The 19398-nt window shown below is 35.5% G+C and overlaps 1 protein-coding gene across 6 annotated transcripts in view; it reads left to right on the top strand.

The window, feature by feature from the left end:
- The window catches only part of LOC127868994 (caskin-2-like), a 187613-nt gene that overhangs the window by 123659 nt on the left and 44556 nt on the right, over positions 1 to 19398 (top strand). For 3 of the 6 annotated variants that reach the window (XM_052411232.1, XM_052411230.1, XM_052411235.1), the window contains 4 exons: positions 5571 to 5682; positions 6131 to 6361; positions 8163 to 8249; positions 14519 to 14601. In XM_052411232.1, coding sequence (XP_052267192.1) covers positions 5571 to 5682; positions 6131 to 6361; positions 8163 to 8249; positions 14519 to 14601 — 513 coding nt within the window. The remainder of the gene's footprint in view (positions 1 to 5570; positions 5683 to 6130; positions 6362 to 8162; positions 8250 to 14518; positions 14602 to 19398) is intronic. The other 3 variants (XM_052411231.1, XM_052411233.1, XM_052411234.1) reach the window with 3 other exon arrangements.

The raw sequence follows: 19398 nt of genomic DNA, 5'->3' as shown, positions 1-19398 counted from the left end.
GCGGGTTTATTGCAAGTTGAAAATTTATTTTAAATGAATATTGATGATGTTTGTATTGAGATTTAATCATGATAATATGAATATACAAAAACAGTATGTTTTCAATATGTAAGTAATGAATAGATATCGACAATCCATAATCAATGCTATTTTATGAATTTTTATAGAAGTCTATTAATTCAAGAACCCTAATTCAAACTATGAAACAAATAAATACTACCAAAAAGATCATAGCAAATTGTGTGTCATAATTGATCGCTTTAATATGTAAGTTTACAAAGTCTGCAATATTTGATTAACGTATTTCTTATTTTTATATAGATATTTGCATTTTATTAGAAATAATTTCACATGATTTATTTTTGTACAGAAAGTTACTATAAAATAAACAAAATATGCAACCTATTAATTCTTTGTTTGTTCGTCAGTCGTTGTCTTACACCTTCAATTGTTTGTATAACAATAGGCGTGCATTATGTTTTTTGGAGTGTAAAGTATATTTGTCATAGGTGTGAAACCATTGTTAAATACCGGTATACATGGTTTTTAACTCAATTATGCAAATTTAATGGGCCATTGCCCTAAGGAGAATAAATAATTAAAACTTGCCAGGTTTTATAACTTTAATCTGGTCATGAAAATGCATGCAGGAAATATTTAATACGTTAAACCGCATGTTGTCTAGGCTGTACCTCCAAATTGCACAAAATGCAATGCACACATTAATCATTTTTGGAATAATAGAACCAGATATTTGAGCTCCATTTTATATACTGGGATAATTCACAGTTTGGTTATTCCAAAAATATCACACAAAAAAGTGTTACCGAAACGTGATTCAAAGACGGCGCTCTTTAACTTGTAAGCGTGTTTGTATTAAAGGCCAGTAATTTTCACTAATTGATTATTATATTAATTAATAACGGTACACACTTGCTTACATGTGTGAAAAATCAACTGTTTATACCCCAATATGCAACTGATAGTATTAGGGCGAACGGACCCAGGGCGAATGTGTAACTAGGGCGAACGGACCCGATACCGTTTCATTTCCATGATAGTCCCTGAGTAATAAAGGCAAAGATGGAGTTTGGATTGCTACAGACCATCAGCATATGGAATAAGTTTGTTTGTTATTTTTGATAAGCATTGTGTTGGGGATCTGTTTACTGTGCCTTGTGGTTCATCAGCTGTGAGATCACCCTGGATAACCTGAGAGTGCACTAGGTATATATGGTTGCTATGGTTACAATTATGGTGGCACTGTTGGGTCAGCCATCTGTTCAGGATCAGGGCTGCAAGGTATAATGGTGAAGGTTGCCGGTAGTCAAATGGGTCAAGGGGCCTAGGAGAGATTTTGGTACTCCATGATAAAGGATACATATTGGATTCTAGGGCTGCAACGAATCCAAAAAATTGGTTAGGATCCCAATCTGAATCCAAATATGGTTTCTTACGGTTTTTCGGATCCGGATTCCTCCGATAAGAGAAAATGAGAATTGTATGTCTAAATTAAAGAAATCAATGGTTTAGAAGTATAATTTGACTACAAAGCATTAAACATTTATTAACAAAAAACATAAAGTTCTCATTTAAAATTGTAGCAATGTCAAAGCAAAACCTTAAGGTTTATTCACTTAATAGTTTGCTCGTTAACATACACTTTTCACTGCTCATACAGTTCGATGTTTGTTTTCACAAAAATTAACAAATCAACATTGTCCGGGTCCAGGCAAGCCCTATGAGCACTGACTAGGTCTCCTGCTGTGGAGAAGATTCTCTCACTGGGCACTGAGGTTGCTTACATCACAAGATAGCATTTAAACTTAGTATATGACGAAAGATCCTTTCAAGACATTACATGATGCAGGAACACAATTTGACAAGTCGCAAAATTATGCACAATTTACCAGAATAACCTTCTAGCCGCACTGGATCCACTACCTTTGTTTTTAATACAACTCAGAAAGACAATAAGGATTGAAAACTTACTTATTGCCATTAGGAATTGCATTTGTAATGTGTAAATCCTCCATGATTTTGAATTGGTTTTGCTTTGGGTGCTCATTACAGAATGTCCAATGACACTCTTATGCAATAAAAGCCGAAGGATCTCGAATAATCTGCTATTTGACTGTCACTCGTCAATAAATTTCGACTATTACACGTATGATTTATCTTTTAAACAGAACCAGTCTGTATAAAAAACAATACTTGTGAAAACAGTGCTAGGTTACATACAACTATGAAAATACATATCCAGAACAGAAATTTTCTGGGTTGGATCCGTACCCGTGAATCTGAAGTTGGATCCGATATCATCGGATATTTCGGGTACCCGTTGCAGCCCTATTGGATTCTGTATCTTGGCTGGCCATCCTGTGGGTGTCTATGACTTTTTATTTGCTTCAACATAATTGTGCATGTATTGATTATTGATATGTGTTGACACTGTAATATACTGTACTATGTTGAGAATGAATTGAAATCATATATACTGACAAAGCATATTTTCAATAAGTCCTGGGAGATAATCTTGTAGGGGGTTCATAATGTTAATAAACGGGATAATGTCTGTAAACTTTTGTCAGCATAATTATGTGCAAAGAACTCATGCCCACCTTAATCTTTGTATGAACAAATGCAGATATTAACTATTTCATTGTTTGAAAAGGAATTATTAAAAAAATTATCTTCAAACTTTTTTTGGTTGTGTTTCACACGTTATTGTTTGTTGTACAAATGTCGACTTTAACTTTGCTCCTCACATTATAGACATGGATTCAGTCATAGGGATTTATATTTTAACAGTAAATGGATAACACCAGAACTAACATAAATATCTGACAAGTAATCAGCTGGCAAAAAAGGCATTATCATGCAAGACTGCTCTGGCTCTTTGGAGCAATATTTTGGCAGGCAGTCTGTGAAATTCCATCAGTTAATCAATACTACAATGCCCTGACTCCTATTTGCATTCTGGTTTTAATTGGTTGACCTGTGAGTTGACAGTTTCTCTTGGCCAGGAATGTTCCTGGTAAATGTAGCATTGTTTAACTTAAAATATTCTAAAATATTCTACACACTGTGGCATTTCTCTACACAAAATGACCTTATTTCATATGCATACAATTGACTATAATAATCACTTTTTATTTAGGGCCTTTGAATTATCAAAATTAGCCAAATTAAAGTAGCCTGCTTTCTTACAAGTTTTAATCATATGATTTCCTATCACAATTCACATATTAACACATCCTTCACAAATCCATTTACAGCAGACCTTTAGGAGGTTTCAAGGTATCTTGTTACAAATAGGCATTCTTGTTTCATGTTTGCATTTACAATCAAGCTGCTGCATTTCAGAAATAGGGTACAATTATTTCTTTTAAAATGGTGCAGTAATCAGTTATAACTCTTATTGATAAAAACAAAGATGAGTCCAATTTATTCAGAACAAAAGCAAGACACAGAAGAACATAAAAGGCTGTAAATATAGAAAACAATCTGTATATTATGGTTTTCAATCTGGGGTAATAATGCAATACAATAGACTGGTCTGGATCTGAAAACAATGGCAGAAGGGCAGCAATACTGGTATTGGGGGATGCTAATGGAGCATTGATAATTGGCAATTAGTTCCATGTAACCTACAGTGCTTCCTGACTGTTGATTGCAGGACACCAAACCTTCCCTGGCTGTCATGAATCAATTGTCCTGTTGGCCATTGCTGAACGCCATGTGTTTAAATTCATATTAATTGATAATTAATTGCTATATGAGAATTAAATTGCAGACATCTGCTTTTTCACACACATATTATACAAATAATATTGAAGATATTTTTATGTCCCCCACTATAGTAGTGGGGGACATATTGTTTTTGCCCTGTCTGTCTGTTGGTCTGTCTGTCTGTTTGCGCCAACTTTAACATTTTGCAATAACTTTTGCTATATTGAAGATAGCAACTTCATATTTGGCATGCATGTGTATCTCATGAAGCTGCACATTTTGAGTGGTGAAAGGTCAAGGTCAAGGTCATCCTTCAAGGTCAGAGGTCAAATATATGTGGCCAAAATCGCTCATTTTATGAATACTTTTGCAATATTGAAGATAGCAACTTGATATTTGGCATGCATGTGTATCTCATGGAGCTGCACATTTTGAGTGGTGAAAGGTCAAGGTCAAGGTCATCCTTCAAGGTCAGAGGTCAATTATATGTGACCAAAATCGCTCATTTTATGAATACTTTTGCAATATTGAAGATAGCAACTTGATATTTGGCATGCATGTGCATCTCATGGAGCTGCTCATTTTGAGTGGTGAAAGGTCAAGGTCAAGGTCATCCTTCAAGGTCAGAGGTCAAATATATGTGGCCCAAATCGCTTATTTTATGAATACTTTTGCAATATTGAAGATAGCAACTTGATATTTGGCATGCATGTGCATCTCATGGAGCTGCTCATTTTGAGTGGTGAAAGGTCAAGGTCAAGGTCATCCTTCAAGGTCAGAGGTCAAATATATGTGGCCCAAATCGCTTATTTTATGAATACTTTTGCAATATTGAAGATAGCAACTTGATATTTGGCATGCATGTGTATCTCATGGAGCTGCACATTTTGAGTGGTGAAAGGTCAAGGTCAAGGTCATCCTTCACAAGGTCAAGGTCATCCTACAATGTCAAACATCATATAGGGGGACATTGTGTTTCACAAACACATCTTGTTTATTGAAATAATTATTTATTAGGACCCACAACATATCAAAGTCATGTAACATCTCTATGTATAATTATGTCAAGTTATATATATGTGAAGGTTATGGACATTCAAGCATCAACAACATGCATAAATACCGTTGAGCACTATATTGCACTCTTCATTTTAAATGTAAAAGATCAAAGCAATCAAATACAACTTGAGATGCATATGAGTACTTATTCAGCCATGGAGACAGAAATCTTTCTTTCAGAGTCTGATAAAGGGCACCTGTTCACATTTCTAATGACCATCATGCTTGGACTTGGAGTGAACTGGGACTCCCTTAATAATCCCCCAGTGTGTGCCCATCAAACCATTGGCTTTATCTTATTATGAGGCTTCATTCATTAGCAGTAGCCCTAGTCTATTCCACTTGAGGATTGAGTGACAGTTGGTTAAAGCTTCAATAGCAGTGGAATCTCTGATTTCCTGCATATCTACTGAGTCATGTGTGGTCAGCAGATAAACTACTTTGATAAATTGGTATTTGCCACTCCTAAATTTTACAAAATGAAATAAATTATATATATCATATTGTGCCTGATGAATCTCTCCACCACTTAATTGATTTGCGCACATTTTGACAGCATTCAATAAACTCTTATGCGTTTGTCATATATTTTCAGCAAAAGTGTAGAAAATAATTGTTATTATTCTGTGCCTTGCGCACGCCCCTTGGTCTTGGGCATGCCGATTAATAAAAAAATTAATACAAAATATTATCTGCAAATCGTTCCAACAATACCAATTTGAGCTCTCTGTTTAGAACAAATGTCAAATGTTCTATATTGCACTTTTGTTTACTTGCAGATTGTTGAGCAGAGGCAGGATGGGATGTGGCGCGGTTCCGTGCTCCGGGACGGCTGCTCCGGTAAACCTGGGTGGTTCCCAGCAGATCATGTGGTGCTTATAGACAACTCAGGTATAGAACAGTTACAAGCAGTTTGTGCCATCACTGTTGTAGACCAGCCATGCATTAGTTCATTCGTCCAAAAGAAAATTGATGTCATGCAACTTTTTATAATCAAGCTGTTTTTCAGAGTAGATTGGTGTTGTAACTTTGTTGTAAATAAGTTTTAGAAATTGTTTTCGTAAATCTTTTTAGTTACGTTTTATACATTTTTGTTTTCAATGCATGTCTTTGACTAAATTATTATTATTTATGTTGTGCCATATCTAAAAACCTTTTATTTCATTTCATTTTATTTATCATCACCACCTTATTGCTTGCCCATGTTAGTAATTTCATTTTTTGTCAGACTATAGTCATACTAATGGTAAACATATTCCCCACCACTGTTGCCTTATTTTGCTTGTAAGACACATATACATGTATCTGTACTTATGAAGTTTCCACTGTTGCCATTCAGCAGGAAAGCGGAACCTCTTAGTACACAGTCACTTGTATTCCACTCCCCCTATCACGCCCGACAAACTCTCGAGTCGCTCTAGTAGCGTCGGTAGCTTCACTTTCAATGGATTCCGCACGCCCCTGACTTCCAGTCGCAGTTCCTATGGGAGTATCGGACACGACGAGGCCTTCCCACCCCCTCCCTCACCAACTTGCATGACTAAATTTGAGCATGTAAACAATCACAAAGGTGAGTTTAGACAAAAGGACGTTGCTTGAAGGCCAATGATTGTTATGTGAGAACATTTAGAGCATTATCAATTGTTAATGTTCACAAATTTGAGTTCATGGTCAAAGGTTACAAGTTCTGAAGGTTATTTCTAGCGCATTTCTAGGACATGGCTTGCAATTCCATGCTTCTTCCAAGTTCCAAGATTCAATGTGTATTATACCCCCATTACTGGTAATGGGGGCTATATAGGAGTCACTTTGTCGGTCGGTCTGCTGGTCTGTCCCGAAATATCATCCGATCTTCACCAAACTTGGTCACAAGTTGTATCTAGATGATTTCTAGGTCAAGTTTGAATATGGGTCATGCCAGGTCAAAAACTAGGTCATGGGGTCACTTAGTGTGTTTTAAACCGAAATTTTGTCCGGACCATAACTATGTCATTTATCGTTAGATTTTAAAATGACTTGGTACATTGGTTCACCATCATGGGACGGTGTGTCATGTGAAAAAAGTACGTTGATAACTCCAATGTCAAGGTCACACTTGGAGTTTAAAGGTTAAATGCTTTTCTGGGCCATAACTTTGTCATTTATGGTGAGATTTTAAAATCATTTGGAAAATGTGTTCACCATCATTGGACGGTGTGTCGGGAGAAAGAATTACGTCGATATCTCCAAGGTCAAGGTCACACTTTGAGTTCAAAGATCATAAATTAGCTTGTCCGGGCCATAACTATGTCATTCATAGTAAGATTTAAAAATCATTTGGCACATTTGTTCACCATCATTGGACGGTGTGTTGCGCGAAAGAATTACGTAGATATCTTCAAGGTCAAGGTCACACTTAAAGTTCAAAGGTAAAAAATGGCCATAAATGAGCTTGTCCGGGCCATAACTATGTTGTTCATTGTTATAATTAAAAATCATTTGGCACATTTGTTCATCATTGGACAGTGTGTCGCGCAAAAGGATTATGTCAATATCTCCAAGGTCAAGGTCACACGTTGAGTTCAAAGGTAAAAAAATGGCCATAAATGAGCTTTGTCCTCGCCATAACTCTGTAGTTCATTGTGAAATTTGAAAATCATTTGGCACATGTGTTACCCATCATTGAACGGTGTGTCGCGCGAAAGAATTACGTCGATATCTCCAAGGTCAAGGTCACACTTTGAGTTCAAAGGTCAAAAATGGCCATAAATGAGCTTGTCCGGGCCATAACTATGTCTTTAATTGTGAGATTTTAAATCATTTGGCACATTTGTTTACCATCATTGGACGGTGTGTCGCGCGTAAGTATTGCGTCGATATCTCATAGGTCAAGGTCACACTTTGAGTTCAAAGGTCAAAAATGGCCATATATGATCTTGTCTGGACCATAACTATGTCATTCATGGTAAGATTTTAAAATGACTGTACATTAATTTTGTTCACAGTCATTGGACTGCGTGTCATGTGGAAGAATTCAAGAGTTCAAAGGTCCAAATGGCTATAAATGATAATGGCATAATAATTCTTAAAAATTGCCATAAATTAGATTCTCTTGTTTTGTGAAGACAGCATGCAAAATAGTATGTGTCAATGCGGCACGTGGGGGTATACGTCACGTCTGTGACAAAGTGGGAGCCTTTATGCTACTAGTACTAGTGGCATCTTTGATTGTAATGTTATTTGCATGACTAACATGATTCTAATATGATTTTCAATTAACCATGCATGAAACCTATATTACCATGGTATTATTGTGTTCATAATTTTGAATTCATGACTATGCAGTATAGATCCACTGAACAATGTCAGTACTCAGAGATATCATTTTGTAGAGAACACAGATGCAACTGAAGTAATCAGTCTCAGCCCTGAATTTCCCCCACCCCCCATTTGTGTGACCCAGTTTCCAGAAGATTTGGGTATAGCAAGTTTTGATTTTCTGGCTATGTTGAACTAATTTATACTAAGGTTACAGGATTTTGTCAACTCCAGTATTTTGTGTTTGTTTGGATTGGGAAAGTTTTTGTTGTTTGTTGGGCTAAGGTTTCCAAACTCTCATTATATGATTCTTTTTCTGACTCTTTCTAAGATATTTGATAGCTTTCTAATTTTTTCTGGCAGATTAAATTTAACTGCATTTATTGGAATTGTTTTGCTGCTATTATGCATTTCTGTATAATTCCTAGTGCAGTAATTGTTTATTATTGGGTAATCAATCTAGCCCTTGATATCTGCTCTCAGAAAAAATTATCAAACCAAACAAAATTATGCGCCATATTTAATGTTTATTTAGTAAAAGTGATAAAAACAGCTCCTACTACTATCAGGGGGATTTTACCATTAGTATTTTGTAATTGAATACATTTTGCAACATAAGTACCACTTTGTGGAAAATGTATAATCACAAAATAAATAATTTTGAATTGACTGATTATATAAAGGAAATTCTGATATTCACTTATTGTAATATCTTCAGGCTAGCGCAGTGGTTGGTACATGCACTTCTCACTAATGTGACCTGGGTTCAATCACATTTCCTGCAAGCATGCGAGTTCTGTTCAGTAACAACTAAATAGCTTAAAATTGCTGCCATAATTCAAAGTGTGTCCCAACTTTCGTGAGTCTAGAAAGTTAATTGGGTTTATGCCCAATATTTACTTCATAAATCAAAATATCATTGATACTAATTACCAACATAAAAGCTTGCTCTATAATGATGTCATATCACAATAATATACAGAAATATCCTAACTACAACAACAAATGCTCACTAATTTATGACCAAAGGCTGATGTGCGCTGCATTATCTCTGTGGTTCCCATTTGGCAGTTTATGTGTGAGATGTGGGGCACACTTGGGGTCCACACTTAATACAACCTCAGGCTGGGAGGTCCTCATAAACTGAGAAATATATGCACACATCAATCGTGTGCTTATGCCAAACAATTTGTCATAACTCAATCCTCTATGAATTCTTCATTATTGCAAGATTTTAAGACCCTATTTCTGTGTACTATAAGTATGTTTAAAATTGATCAGGGACGACACTTTCTGCTTACATTGTATTTGTATGCCCCAGGTAGGGTCGCATATAGCATTTGAACTGTCCGTCCATCCGTCCATCCGAAAACTTTAACATTGGCCATAACTTTTGCAATATTGAAGATAGCAATTTGATATTTGGCATGCATGTGTATCTCATAGAGCTGCACATTTTGAGTGGTGAAAGGTCAAGGTCATCCTTTAGGGTAAAAGGTAAAAAAACAAATCCAAGGTAAGTAACAAGCTCTAAAGGGAGATAATTTATCATTTGGCAGATACAGATCATTTTAACAAGGGAATTAATATTTTGTAAAGGGATATAATAAAAGAAATATATATATATATATATATATATATATCAAAGCGGTGGGGAAGGGGGAATAGTGTTTCTGACAAACACATCTCTTGTTTGTTTAAAGAAAGTCTGTTCTTAGAGAAAATCCAGTTTGGCAGGAAAGTTTTGTCCCTAATTAGCCTGTACAGACTGCACAGGCTAATCTGGGACGACACTTTGAACATATGCTCTAAGCCCCTTTTTCCAGAGCAAGGCTACTATTTATGGCGGCATTTAGGTTGTGCTGCTCAGTAACTACTTTTACTTTAAATCCAACATTTAGGTTGTGCTGCTCAGTAACTACTTTTACTTTAAATCCAACATTTAGGTTGTGCTGCTCAGTAACTACTTTTACTTTAAATCCAACATTTAGGTTGTGCTGCTCAGTAACTACTTTAACTTTAAATCCAACATTTAGGTTGTGCTGCTCAGTAACTACTTTTACTTTAAATCCAACATTTAGGTTGTGCTGCTCAGTAACTACTTTTACTTTAAATCCAACATTTAGGTTGTGCTGCTCAGTAACTACTTTTACTTTAAATCCAACATTTAGGTTGTGCTGCTCAGTAACTACTTTTACTTTAAATCCAACATTTAGGTTGTGCTGCTCAGTAACTACTTTTACTTTAAATCCAACATTTAGGTTGTGCTGCTCAGTAACTACTTTTACTTTAAATCCAACATTTAGGTTGTGCTGCTCAGTAACTACTTTTACTTTAAATCCAACATTTAGGTTGTGCTGCTCAGTAACTACTTTTACTTTAAATCCAACATTTAGGTTGTGCTGCTCAGTAACTACTTTTACTTTAAATCCAACATTTAGGTTGTGCTGCTCAGTAACTACTTTTCCTTTAAATCCAACATTTAGGTTGTGCTGCTCAGTAACTACTTTTACTTTAAATCCAACATTTAGGTTGTGCTGCTCAGTAACTACTTTTACTTTAAATCCAACATTTAGGTTGTGCTGCTCAGTAACTACTTTTACTTTAAATCCAACATTTAGGTTGTGCTGCTCAGTAACTACTTTTACTTTAAATCCAACAGAACTAGTCAGAAACTGCAGAAATCAGTGATATAATGGTTATGGTGACTTTATTGGGATGAGGAGATAGGATTGCAATTCTTGGACAAATTATCTGTGAAAGAGGCTCCTGGTATACTGAAGTCCAGTCCAAAAAACTGAATCGAAAGTGATCACAATGTGCTGGAAAATCTGATATTTGCCCCAAACAATGTGAGCTTTTGGCCTTTAGCTTGCATAATATCTCAAATCAATGTATGCTTTTATGGGCCAGCCTTGGTTACCATAAAAATTTAAATAATAAAAGAATACAACTGAACATTGAGGCTTTACCAAGAAATCCTTAGCAGTTTGCTGTCGCCCAAAGAGACATATTTTATATATTGTCATAAATTTGCAGTTGCATGCATTGTTTATGTGCTGCTTCTTGTGGGGTACCTATCTGTAACAGTGCCATAATTCTGTGGTGTTGGCATTTATATTTCCCAGTGGAAATATGATGATGAAATATTGCTTCCATTTTAGATATTACCATTTGACCCCAATATATATTGATTAGAGATTAGTCATCATGTAGAATACTTGAGGCCCATGTAATCCAAAAATACAAATAACATTATAAATACATGTAGAAATATACAATAATTCATGAATTTTTAGTAAAAAAGAATAATGTTTAAGTCTTAAGTAATGTCATAATTTCATCTTTATGAAATTATTGTAACATCAGTATTGACCTAAAATGAAAGAAAATACATGGTATGCGTCCAACATTAGGATATATTTATAGTAATGGTAGTAATGGTTTAATGTCATTATTCTTGATATTATCTTTTTCTAACAATTGTTTGCATAATGGGGTTTGTTATAATAAGACAATACTTTCATAATAACTGTGTCATGTGAAAACAGCTCTTATGCCATATCCTGCCAGCATAGCTCCAGACCAGCCTGCGCATTTGTCCAGTGAGGTCTGGACCTACCCTGTCTGCTACAGAAGCTTGTGTAACTTTCTTGTTGAAAGGGTTGCTCTTGACCTGGCTGTGCAAATGTACTGGCTGGTCTGGAGATCTAACTGCATATGGAATAAGACCCATGTACAGGCTGGTCTGGAGATCTAACTGCATATGGAATAAGACCCATGTACAGGCTGGTCTGGAGATCTAACTGCATATGGAATAAGACCCATGTACAGGCTGGTCTGGAGATCTAACTGCATATGGAATAAGACCCATTTCACATGATGGGGCTTACATTAAGGCTATGTCAGTGAACACACAATATATTTTTGGTTGCAGATTTTTGTTTGTGATTTTGATGGGTGTTTCCAGTGTGATCTTTGCCACTTGTAGCATTACTTTACATCTGGCATCTTGTTATCTCAAGAGATGGCACATATATTTCTATAATCATGCTGTCAATCATATTTAAAGGGTGTAACATCTTCAGGATCTTAAATTCATAAACATGCACTGGATAATTTTATATTATGTGTTCACATTTTATACCATTGAGTACAAATTTAAAACTGAAATAATGTATAAAAAAATGCTGCAAAGTTCATAAAGTACAGCTATTTGTGATACATTAAACTTAAATTTTACATGTTTAATGTGCCATATTCATGGAACTTTATAATACTGATTATTTAAGAAGTATAAAATCATTTGGAATATATGAAGAGACTTCCTGGGTGAAGCTCTTCAAATCCTTGGCTTTGTAATTGGGACCACTTATCTGTCAGGAACTTTATGCTGTTATTCTGACTTTAGATGGAGATAGTGATATTTATGTATCACCAGGACTTTGTTTTATATGCATACATATGAGTTATCAGTGAAGAGTTGTGCACATAGTTGTAATCATTAAAAAATTTGTTGTGTTGTTTTAAGTCCAAAGGCGAAAATTTCAATCACCTTCTGTTGTTTAATGCATTGATGATAACCACTTTTGCTCAGTGTTAATTAATCTAGTTGAAAGCCTATTCATGCTCATATATGATTTACTCAAGTTACAAGTTGCTGCAATTCAGTACCTCAGCAATGCAGGAATCTTTGATATAAATTAATAAATCGCGTCACAATCTTGTCAGAACAATTCTCAATCTGGTACCATACTGAATGGAATTCCACACAGATTGCATTTCTCCTTGCAGATGTGTTTCTGATGACAATGCCCTGTCAGTATTCATAGATTCATTATAAGCAATTTATAGAGCTCTGGAACTGTTGCTGAGGAATCTGGCAAACTGATTATTTACACATATCTTAACTCTTATCCCCTATTTATAGCAAACTAGTCCAAAGACGTAGCTTGCTTAAATTACTGCAGCCGTTATGTAGCTGAATTCAGGTCTTACGGTCTTTGTCCTAGTTTTCAACAGTTTTAAAACACTTTTGTACATAGAATGAAACCATGTTTCTAAGCTTGTAGAGACCCTGGAAAATGCATGTAGTCAAATATCCATCATATTCCTGTCTGCCCCTCCGGCCAGTTCCACCCAGGCTGCCCCTGATATACACCAATCTTCATCTCATGGGCTTTTTTCTCCCACCAAAAATATCTGTTAGTGCCATCAGTGCTCCTGCTTTTGAAATCTCTTGTGAGATATGTCAGTTAGTTTTGCTACTTTCTGGAGATGTTGTGTTGATATTTTTATTGTGTTTGTGTTTTTTTTATATCTGTTGTAAGTACATGTGTTTTTGACTTGATCTTTATTGTGCTGTTCTTGTTTGGAGTATTGGTGGTGTATTGCAGCAGTGCTGTTAAATTTGAAAAACAAAATTCTGTGGAATTTTAATGTCTTGCACTTATGTCAGATCAAAAGCGACATCGTAAGTAGAGTATTATTTTCCTATTTACGCTAAGAGCTTTGTTCACTTATATGGAAAAGGCTGTCAATTTATATGATTTTCTTGTGCTTTAAACTTTGACTTATTTTCAATATCTGTGGTTAACTACATTTTGTAACAGTAAAGGCAACTGCCATTTATATTATGTCATGGAAACTGAGTCATTATTTGTCTATGCATGTAATTTAAGTTTTATGATATTGTTATAATTGTGTATAAATCATAGAACTACATGTACTAGGAAATATTGGTTCTGATAATTGTATTTGATTAGTAAATCATACGAGAAAATAAAACCAGCGCAAAAGTTGAAAGTATAAAATCTGTTTCCCATTTCAATTGCAGATAAATCAGTTTCAAACTCATCTATGAACAAAGTCATTTACTGTTTCAGACTGTGTTGCCTTGAGAAAACCAGCTTTAATGTAAGTGCGTAAAGTATTGTCCTAGTCTGCAAAGGCTAATCAGGGACGACGCTTCACGCTTTTATTGTAATTTTTCATTAATGGAAGTCTCTTCTAAGGAAAAATCCAGTAAAGGCTGAAATTGGTGTCCAGATTAGCCTGTGCAAACTGTTGGGACAACACGTACAGCACATACATTAAGGCCTGTTGGGACAACACGTACGGCACATACATTAAGGCCTGTTGGGACAACACGTACGGCACATACATTAAGGCCTGTTGGGACAACACGTACGGCACATACATTAAGGCCTGTTGGGACAACACGTACGGCACATACATTAAGGCCTGTTGGGACAACACGTACGGCACATACATTAAGGCCTGTTGGGACAACACGTACGGCACATACATTAAGGCCTGTTGGGACAACACGTACGGCACATACATTAAGGCCTGTTTTCCAAGAGGGAGGCTGAGACTAGAGCTTAGTATTTCCACTCCTCCTAAATTCTGTTCTTTGTTCTGATTTCAGATGAGGACGGCAAGGAGTTGTCACCCATGCCCCTGCCCCCTCCCCCATCCTACCAGAATCTCGTCAACAATAACATGCAACAGGTAACACAATTATGTGAATACATTAAGTTAGTAGTTATGGAACTGAACTTTCAGAGATCAATAATTTGGTTATGATTATTTAATGTTTTGGATCCTGTCTGATTTTTGTAAAAAATTGTTGTAAATAAGATCAGAAACTTTAACCTTTTTAGCTCACCTGAGCACAATGTGCTCATGGTGAGCTATTGTGATCGCCTTTTGTCCGTCGTTCGTCATGCGTCCGTCGTCAACATTTGCCTTGTGAACACTCTAGAGGCCACATTTATTGTCCGATCTTCATAAAACTTGGTCAGAACATTTGTCCCAATAATACCTCGACCGAGTTCGAAACTGGGTCATTCTGGGTCAAAAACTAGGTCACTAGGTCAAAAAAAAGAAAAACCTTGTGAACACTGTAGAAGTCACATTTGATGCCCAATCTTCATGTAACTTTGTCAAAATGTTTGTCTTAATGATATGTTGGTTGAGTTCAAAAATGATTTCAGTCCATTGAAAAACATGGCCGCCAGGGGGTGGGGCAGTATTCCTGATATGGCTATAGAGAAACCTTTCGAACACTCTAGAAGTCACAATTTTTGCCCAATCATCATGAAACTTGGTCAAAACATTGGTTTCATTGATATCTCGGACAAGTTCGAAAATGGTCCAGATCGGTGAAAAATCATGGCCGCCAGGGGGCGAGGCAGTTTTCTCTATATGTATTTAGTGAAAACATGTGATCGCTCTAAAAGTCACATTTTTGGTCCAATCTTCGTGAAATGTGGTCAGAACATTTGTTTCCTGGATACGATGATTGAGTTTGAAAATGGTTGGGATCGGTAAAAAAAACATGGCTGCCAATGGTGGGGGGGTCTTTTTCCTTTTATTTATATAGTAAAAAAGCTTGTGAACACTCTAGAAGTCACATTTTTTGCCTAATCATCATGAAATTTGGTCAAAATATTGGGTATGTGGATACCTCGGACAAGTTTGAAAATAGTAGTGAACATTTGAAAAACATGGCCATTATAACAGAGGATTATTATGTTGATGATTGGTTGGGAATGAAGTGCAACAAACGTATTTTTGCCATCTGAAAACCCTTTATTAAATAATCTCAAAATTTTAAGTAGTAATATTGATTTCACAGAAAATTACTTAGGGAGAAGTTTAGAGTCAGGCCCCAAATTCCTGTGCTGGCCACTTTTCACACATTTTGTAACATGTAATTTAATGACCGCAGACCAATGAAGTAACCATTAGCCACAGCAGGTACCTCATTATCTCTGACAGTTGCTTGATTCCTAACCCCTTGTTTACAGCCCTTTGCAGTGAACAGCATGGAACAGCAATTGCTATACAGTGATATCAATATAGAGATTAACACATAAATACATCTGTCTGGCATTTATTTTCGTATAAAAATCAGCATGCTGACTGCATAAAATGAACAGATTACAACATTGAAGCAAGCTCTTGAAATAGCAAAATTATGTACATACAGTAGACTCTGCCAATACCGGACTCTCTGAATACCGGAACTCTCCCGATTCCGGACGGTCGGGCCAGTCCCGTATTTTCTCCTTCTATTTCTTTGTTAAAAAATGTTGAATAAACCGAACTCTCTGGAAACCGGAAACCGGACGGGTATCTCCGTAAATTTGGTCATTTTCAACGTAAAATACATTGAGTATACCGGACGGTCTAAATTCTCAAGATACCCGAGGCGTGAAAATAACAATACCTAGTCAGCACAGCGAGTGTGGTGTCACACATTTTGCTCGCGCAATTATCGATAATCGGATTAAACATACCATAAAGATGTCAAGTCGTTACCGCGCTATGGGAGTCCAATTAAGTAATGTAAAACAAACTGTGAATGTCTATAATAAATGCGGTAACACCAAAAAGTGATTGACTCGATCGTTTTATTAATTATTTATTATCGCCTATGATAAACAATTTAATTTAAAAAAATAATGCATGCCGTTGCGACGATCACTTTCTTGTGATCTTCTCGGGTATTTTAAAAGATCTTATAGCCATGTTTTTAACGCTGAAATGGATGTTTGATTGTTTGTCAGATAAACTGTTAGAAATATGACTGTTAAATATCCATCCATATATTCATGTATGTATTGAATAATAAATCGTGTATCTACAACAATCTATTTTGTGTCAGCACTCGCCTATATGACAAATGCCACGTACGTACATTTATAAAGCACCACGCTCACTTTGGGATTAATCAAAAGAAGTCCTTTATTAAATGTACAACATTCAGCAGTTAAAATATTTTTTTTTTAACAATAGTGCATCGTAATTTGTAAAACAAGTCGGTATGGATTTTTTTTTCGATTTAATCGGTTAAAAACACTTTTTTTTTAAGAATGCAATTAACATCATCAGTACCTGCGTACAGTTATCACATGGTACATGTAAATGTATATGGTTTGTTTTATTTTTATGTGATTCTGTACACAATGCATACCATGAATATTTTGGCAATATGCATACTCTTGATAAACCGGAACTCTCTGAAAACCGGACGATCAGGCCGGTCCCGAGACCATCCGGTTTACAGAGAGTCTTCTGTATATATTTCCAAGAAAGGTTTATACAATATATATAAATTTAATGGGCGTGATATTTCATATATCTTAGATTTAAGTTCAGTGATGCCTGATTGAACTTACTGGCTATTATTTAACTTATAACTATCACAAAGTCCCAGTGTATATTATGAATATCAAGATGAAAAAGTAAAGATATGTACATAAAAATATCCTTTACAGCTTAGGCAACAACTGTTTTCAAAATTCAATTATATTGATCAATAAAAAATAGATTGCAATATTCTCCAACTTTACTGTTGAACATTTATCGACAAAAAACTATTGTGTCTACAAGTCATGTACACATATATCACAGATATACTTTGTTCAAGAAATAAAGAGATAGAGAAAATGTACTTAAATCCAACTTTTTGCGATACTTATGATATTAAATGCAGCTTGTATTTGAGAATAAATTTCACAATTAAAATGCATTTTAGTTTTGCATTGGTTGTAAATAAAGAGTAGAAGCATAGAGGAATTGTTTACAAACAAACTTACAAATGTGAATAATTAACAAAAATTAAATGAAGTATGAAATTTCATTTTAAATCATAAATACAGATTGATATACAAAAGTCATGTAGGCCTACATGGATGATATGTGAAATACAGTATTATGTGAAAGTCAGAAATATCTAATTAATTTTATATACAGACGTCATGTATGATATATGAAATGCAGTATTACTTGAAAATCAGAGTATCATTGTTTTAAATATCTTGGAATGCAAAAACAGTGAAAACGTATTTTAATAAAAGAGCACACTAAGTCTGTACTACCGCCTGTCTGCTCAGCACTCGTCCTTTTTTGAAGATTTTACACTAAATAATCGAACTATAAAGCGCAAGTAAAGCATGTACGCCCGTCTGTATGAAAGTAGAAAGTCTCTTTTGATGACTTAAAAATATTAAGCTTTTTATGCTCCCCATATATATATATATATATATATATATATATATATATATATATATATATATATATATATATATATATATATATATTTATGGGGAGCATATAGTTGCCAGTGTGGGGTTCCCTACTTACTTCCGTCAAACTTTTGTTACCGTTTCTCATAGCGCCTTCAATATTTTACTGATCTCTTACTCATTTGGCATGTAGGTACCTTGTATGGACCTCTACCTTTTGATGAGGTATGAGGTCACTGGGGTCAAGGTAACAGAGGTTAGTAATAGATTTTCTCAAGGTCAAACTAAATTTGGTACAGTTTCTCATTGCGCCTTCAATATTTGATCCATCTCTTATATATTTGGGATGTAGGTACCTTGCATGGACCTCTACCTTTTTGATGAGGTTTGAGGTCACTGGGGTCAAGGTCGCTGAGGCTAATAATAGATTTTCTTAATGTCACACTTTTTTTCCACACAATTAAACCATATATCGACAAAGCATCAATGGGGAGCATCCATCAGATTTACTGATTCTTGTTGTCTGTGTACTCTTAGAAAATCAGAAGAAGATTCATTGTGCAAAAATGCCATTTCCACTTAAAAGCATCTTTAAAAAAAATCTATTTTTATGTCCCCCACTATAGTAGTGGGGGACATATTGTTTTTGCCCTGTCTGTTTGTTGGTCTGTTGGTTGGTTGGTTGGTTTGCGCCAACTTTAACATTTGCAATAATTTTTGCAATATTGAAGATAGCAACTTGATATTTGGCATGCATATGTATCTCATGGAGCTGCACATTTTGAGTGGTGAAAGGTCAAGGTCATCCTTCAAGGTCAAAGGTCAAATATATGGGTCAAGATCGCTCATTTAATGTACACTTTTGCAGTATTTCAATATTCAAGATAGCAACTTGATATTTGGCATGCATGTGTATCTCATGGAGCTGCACATTTTGAGTGGTGTAAGGTCAAGGTCAAGGTCATCCTTCAAGGTCAGATGTCAAATATATGTGGCCAAAATCGCTCATTTTATGAGTACTTTTGCAATATTGAAGATAGCAACTTGATATTTGGCATGCATGTGTATCTCATGGAGCTGCACATTTTGAGTGGTGAAAGGTCAAGGTCATCCTTCAAGGTCAGAGGTCAAATATATGTGGCTCAAATCGCTTATTTTATGAATACTTTTGCAATATTGAAGATAGCAACTTGATATTTGGCATGCATGTGTATCTCATGGATCTGCACATTTTGAGTGGTGAAAGGTCAAGGTCATCCTTCAAGGTCAAATA

Source organism: Dreissena polymorpha, chromosome 2, assembly GCF_020536995.1.
Source record: "Dreissena polymorpha isolate Duluth1 chromosome 2, UMN_Dpol_1.0, whole genome shotgun sequence".
Classification (NCBI taxonomy): Eukaryota; Metazoa; Mollusca; class Bivalvia; order Myida; family Dreissenidae; genus Dreissena; species Dreissena polymorpha.
This window is presented reverse-complemented; position numbering and strand designations above follow the sequence as displayed.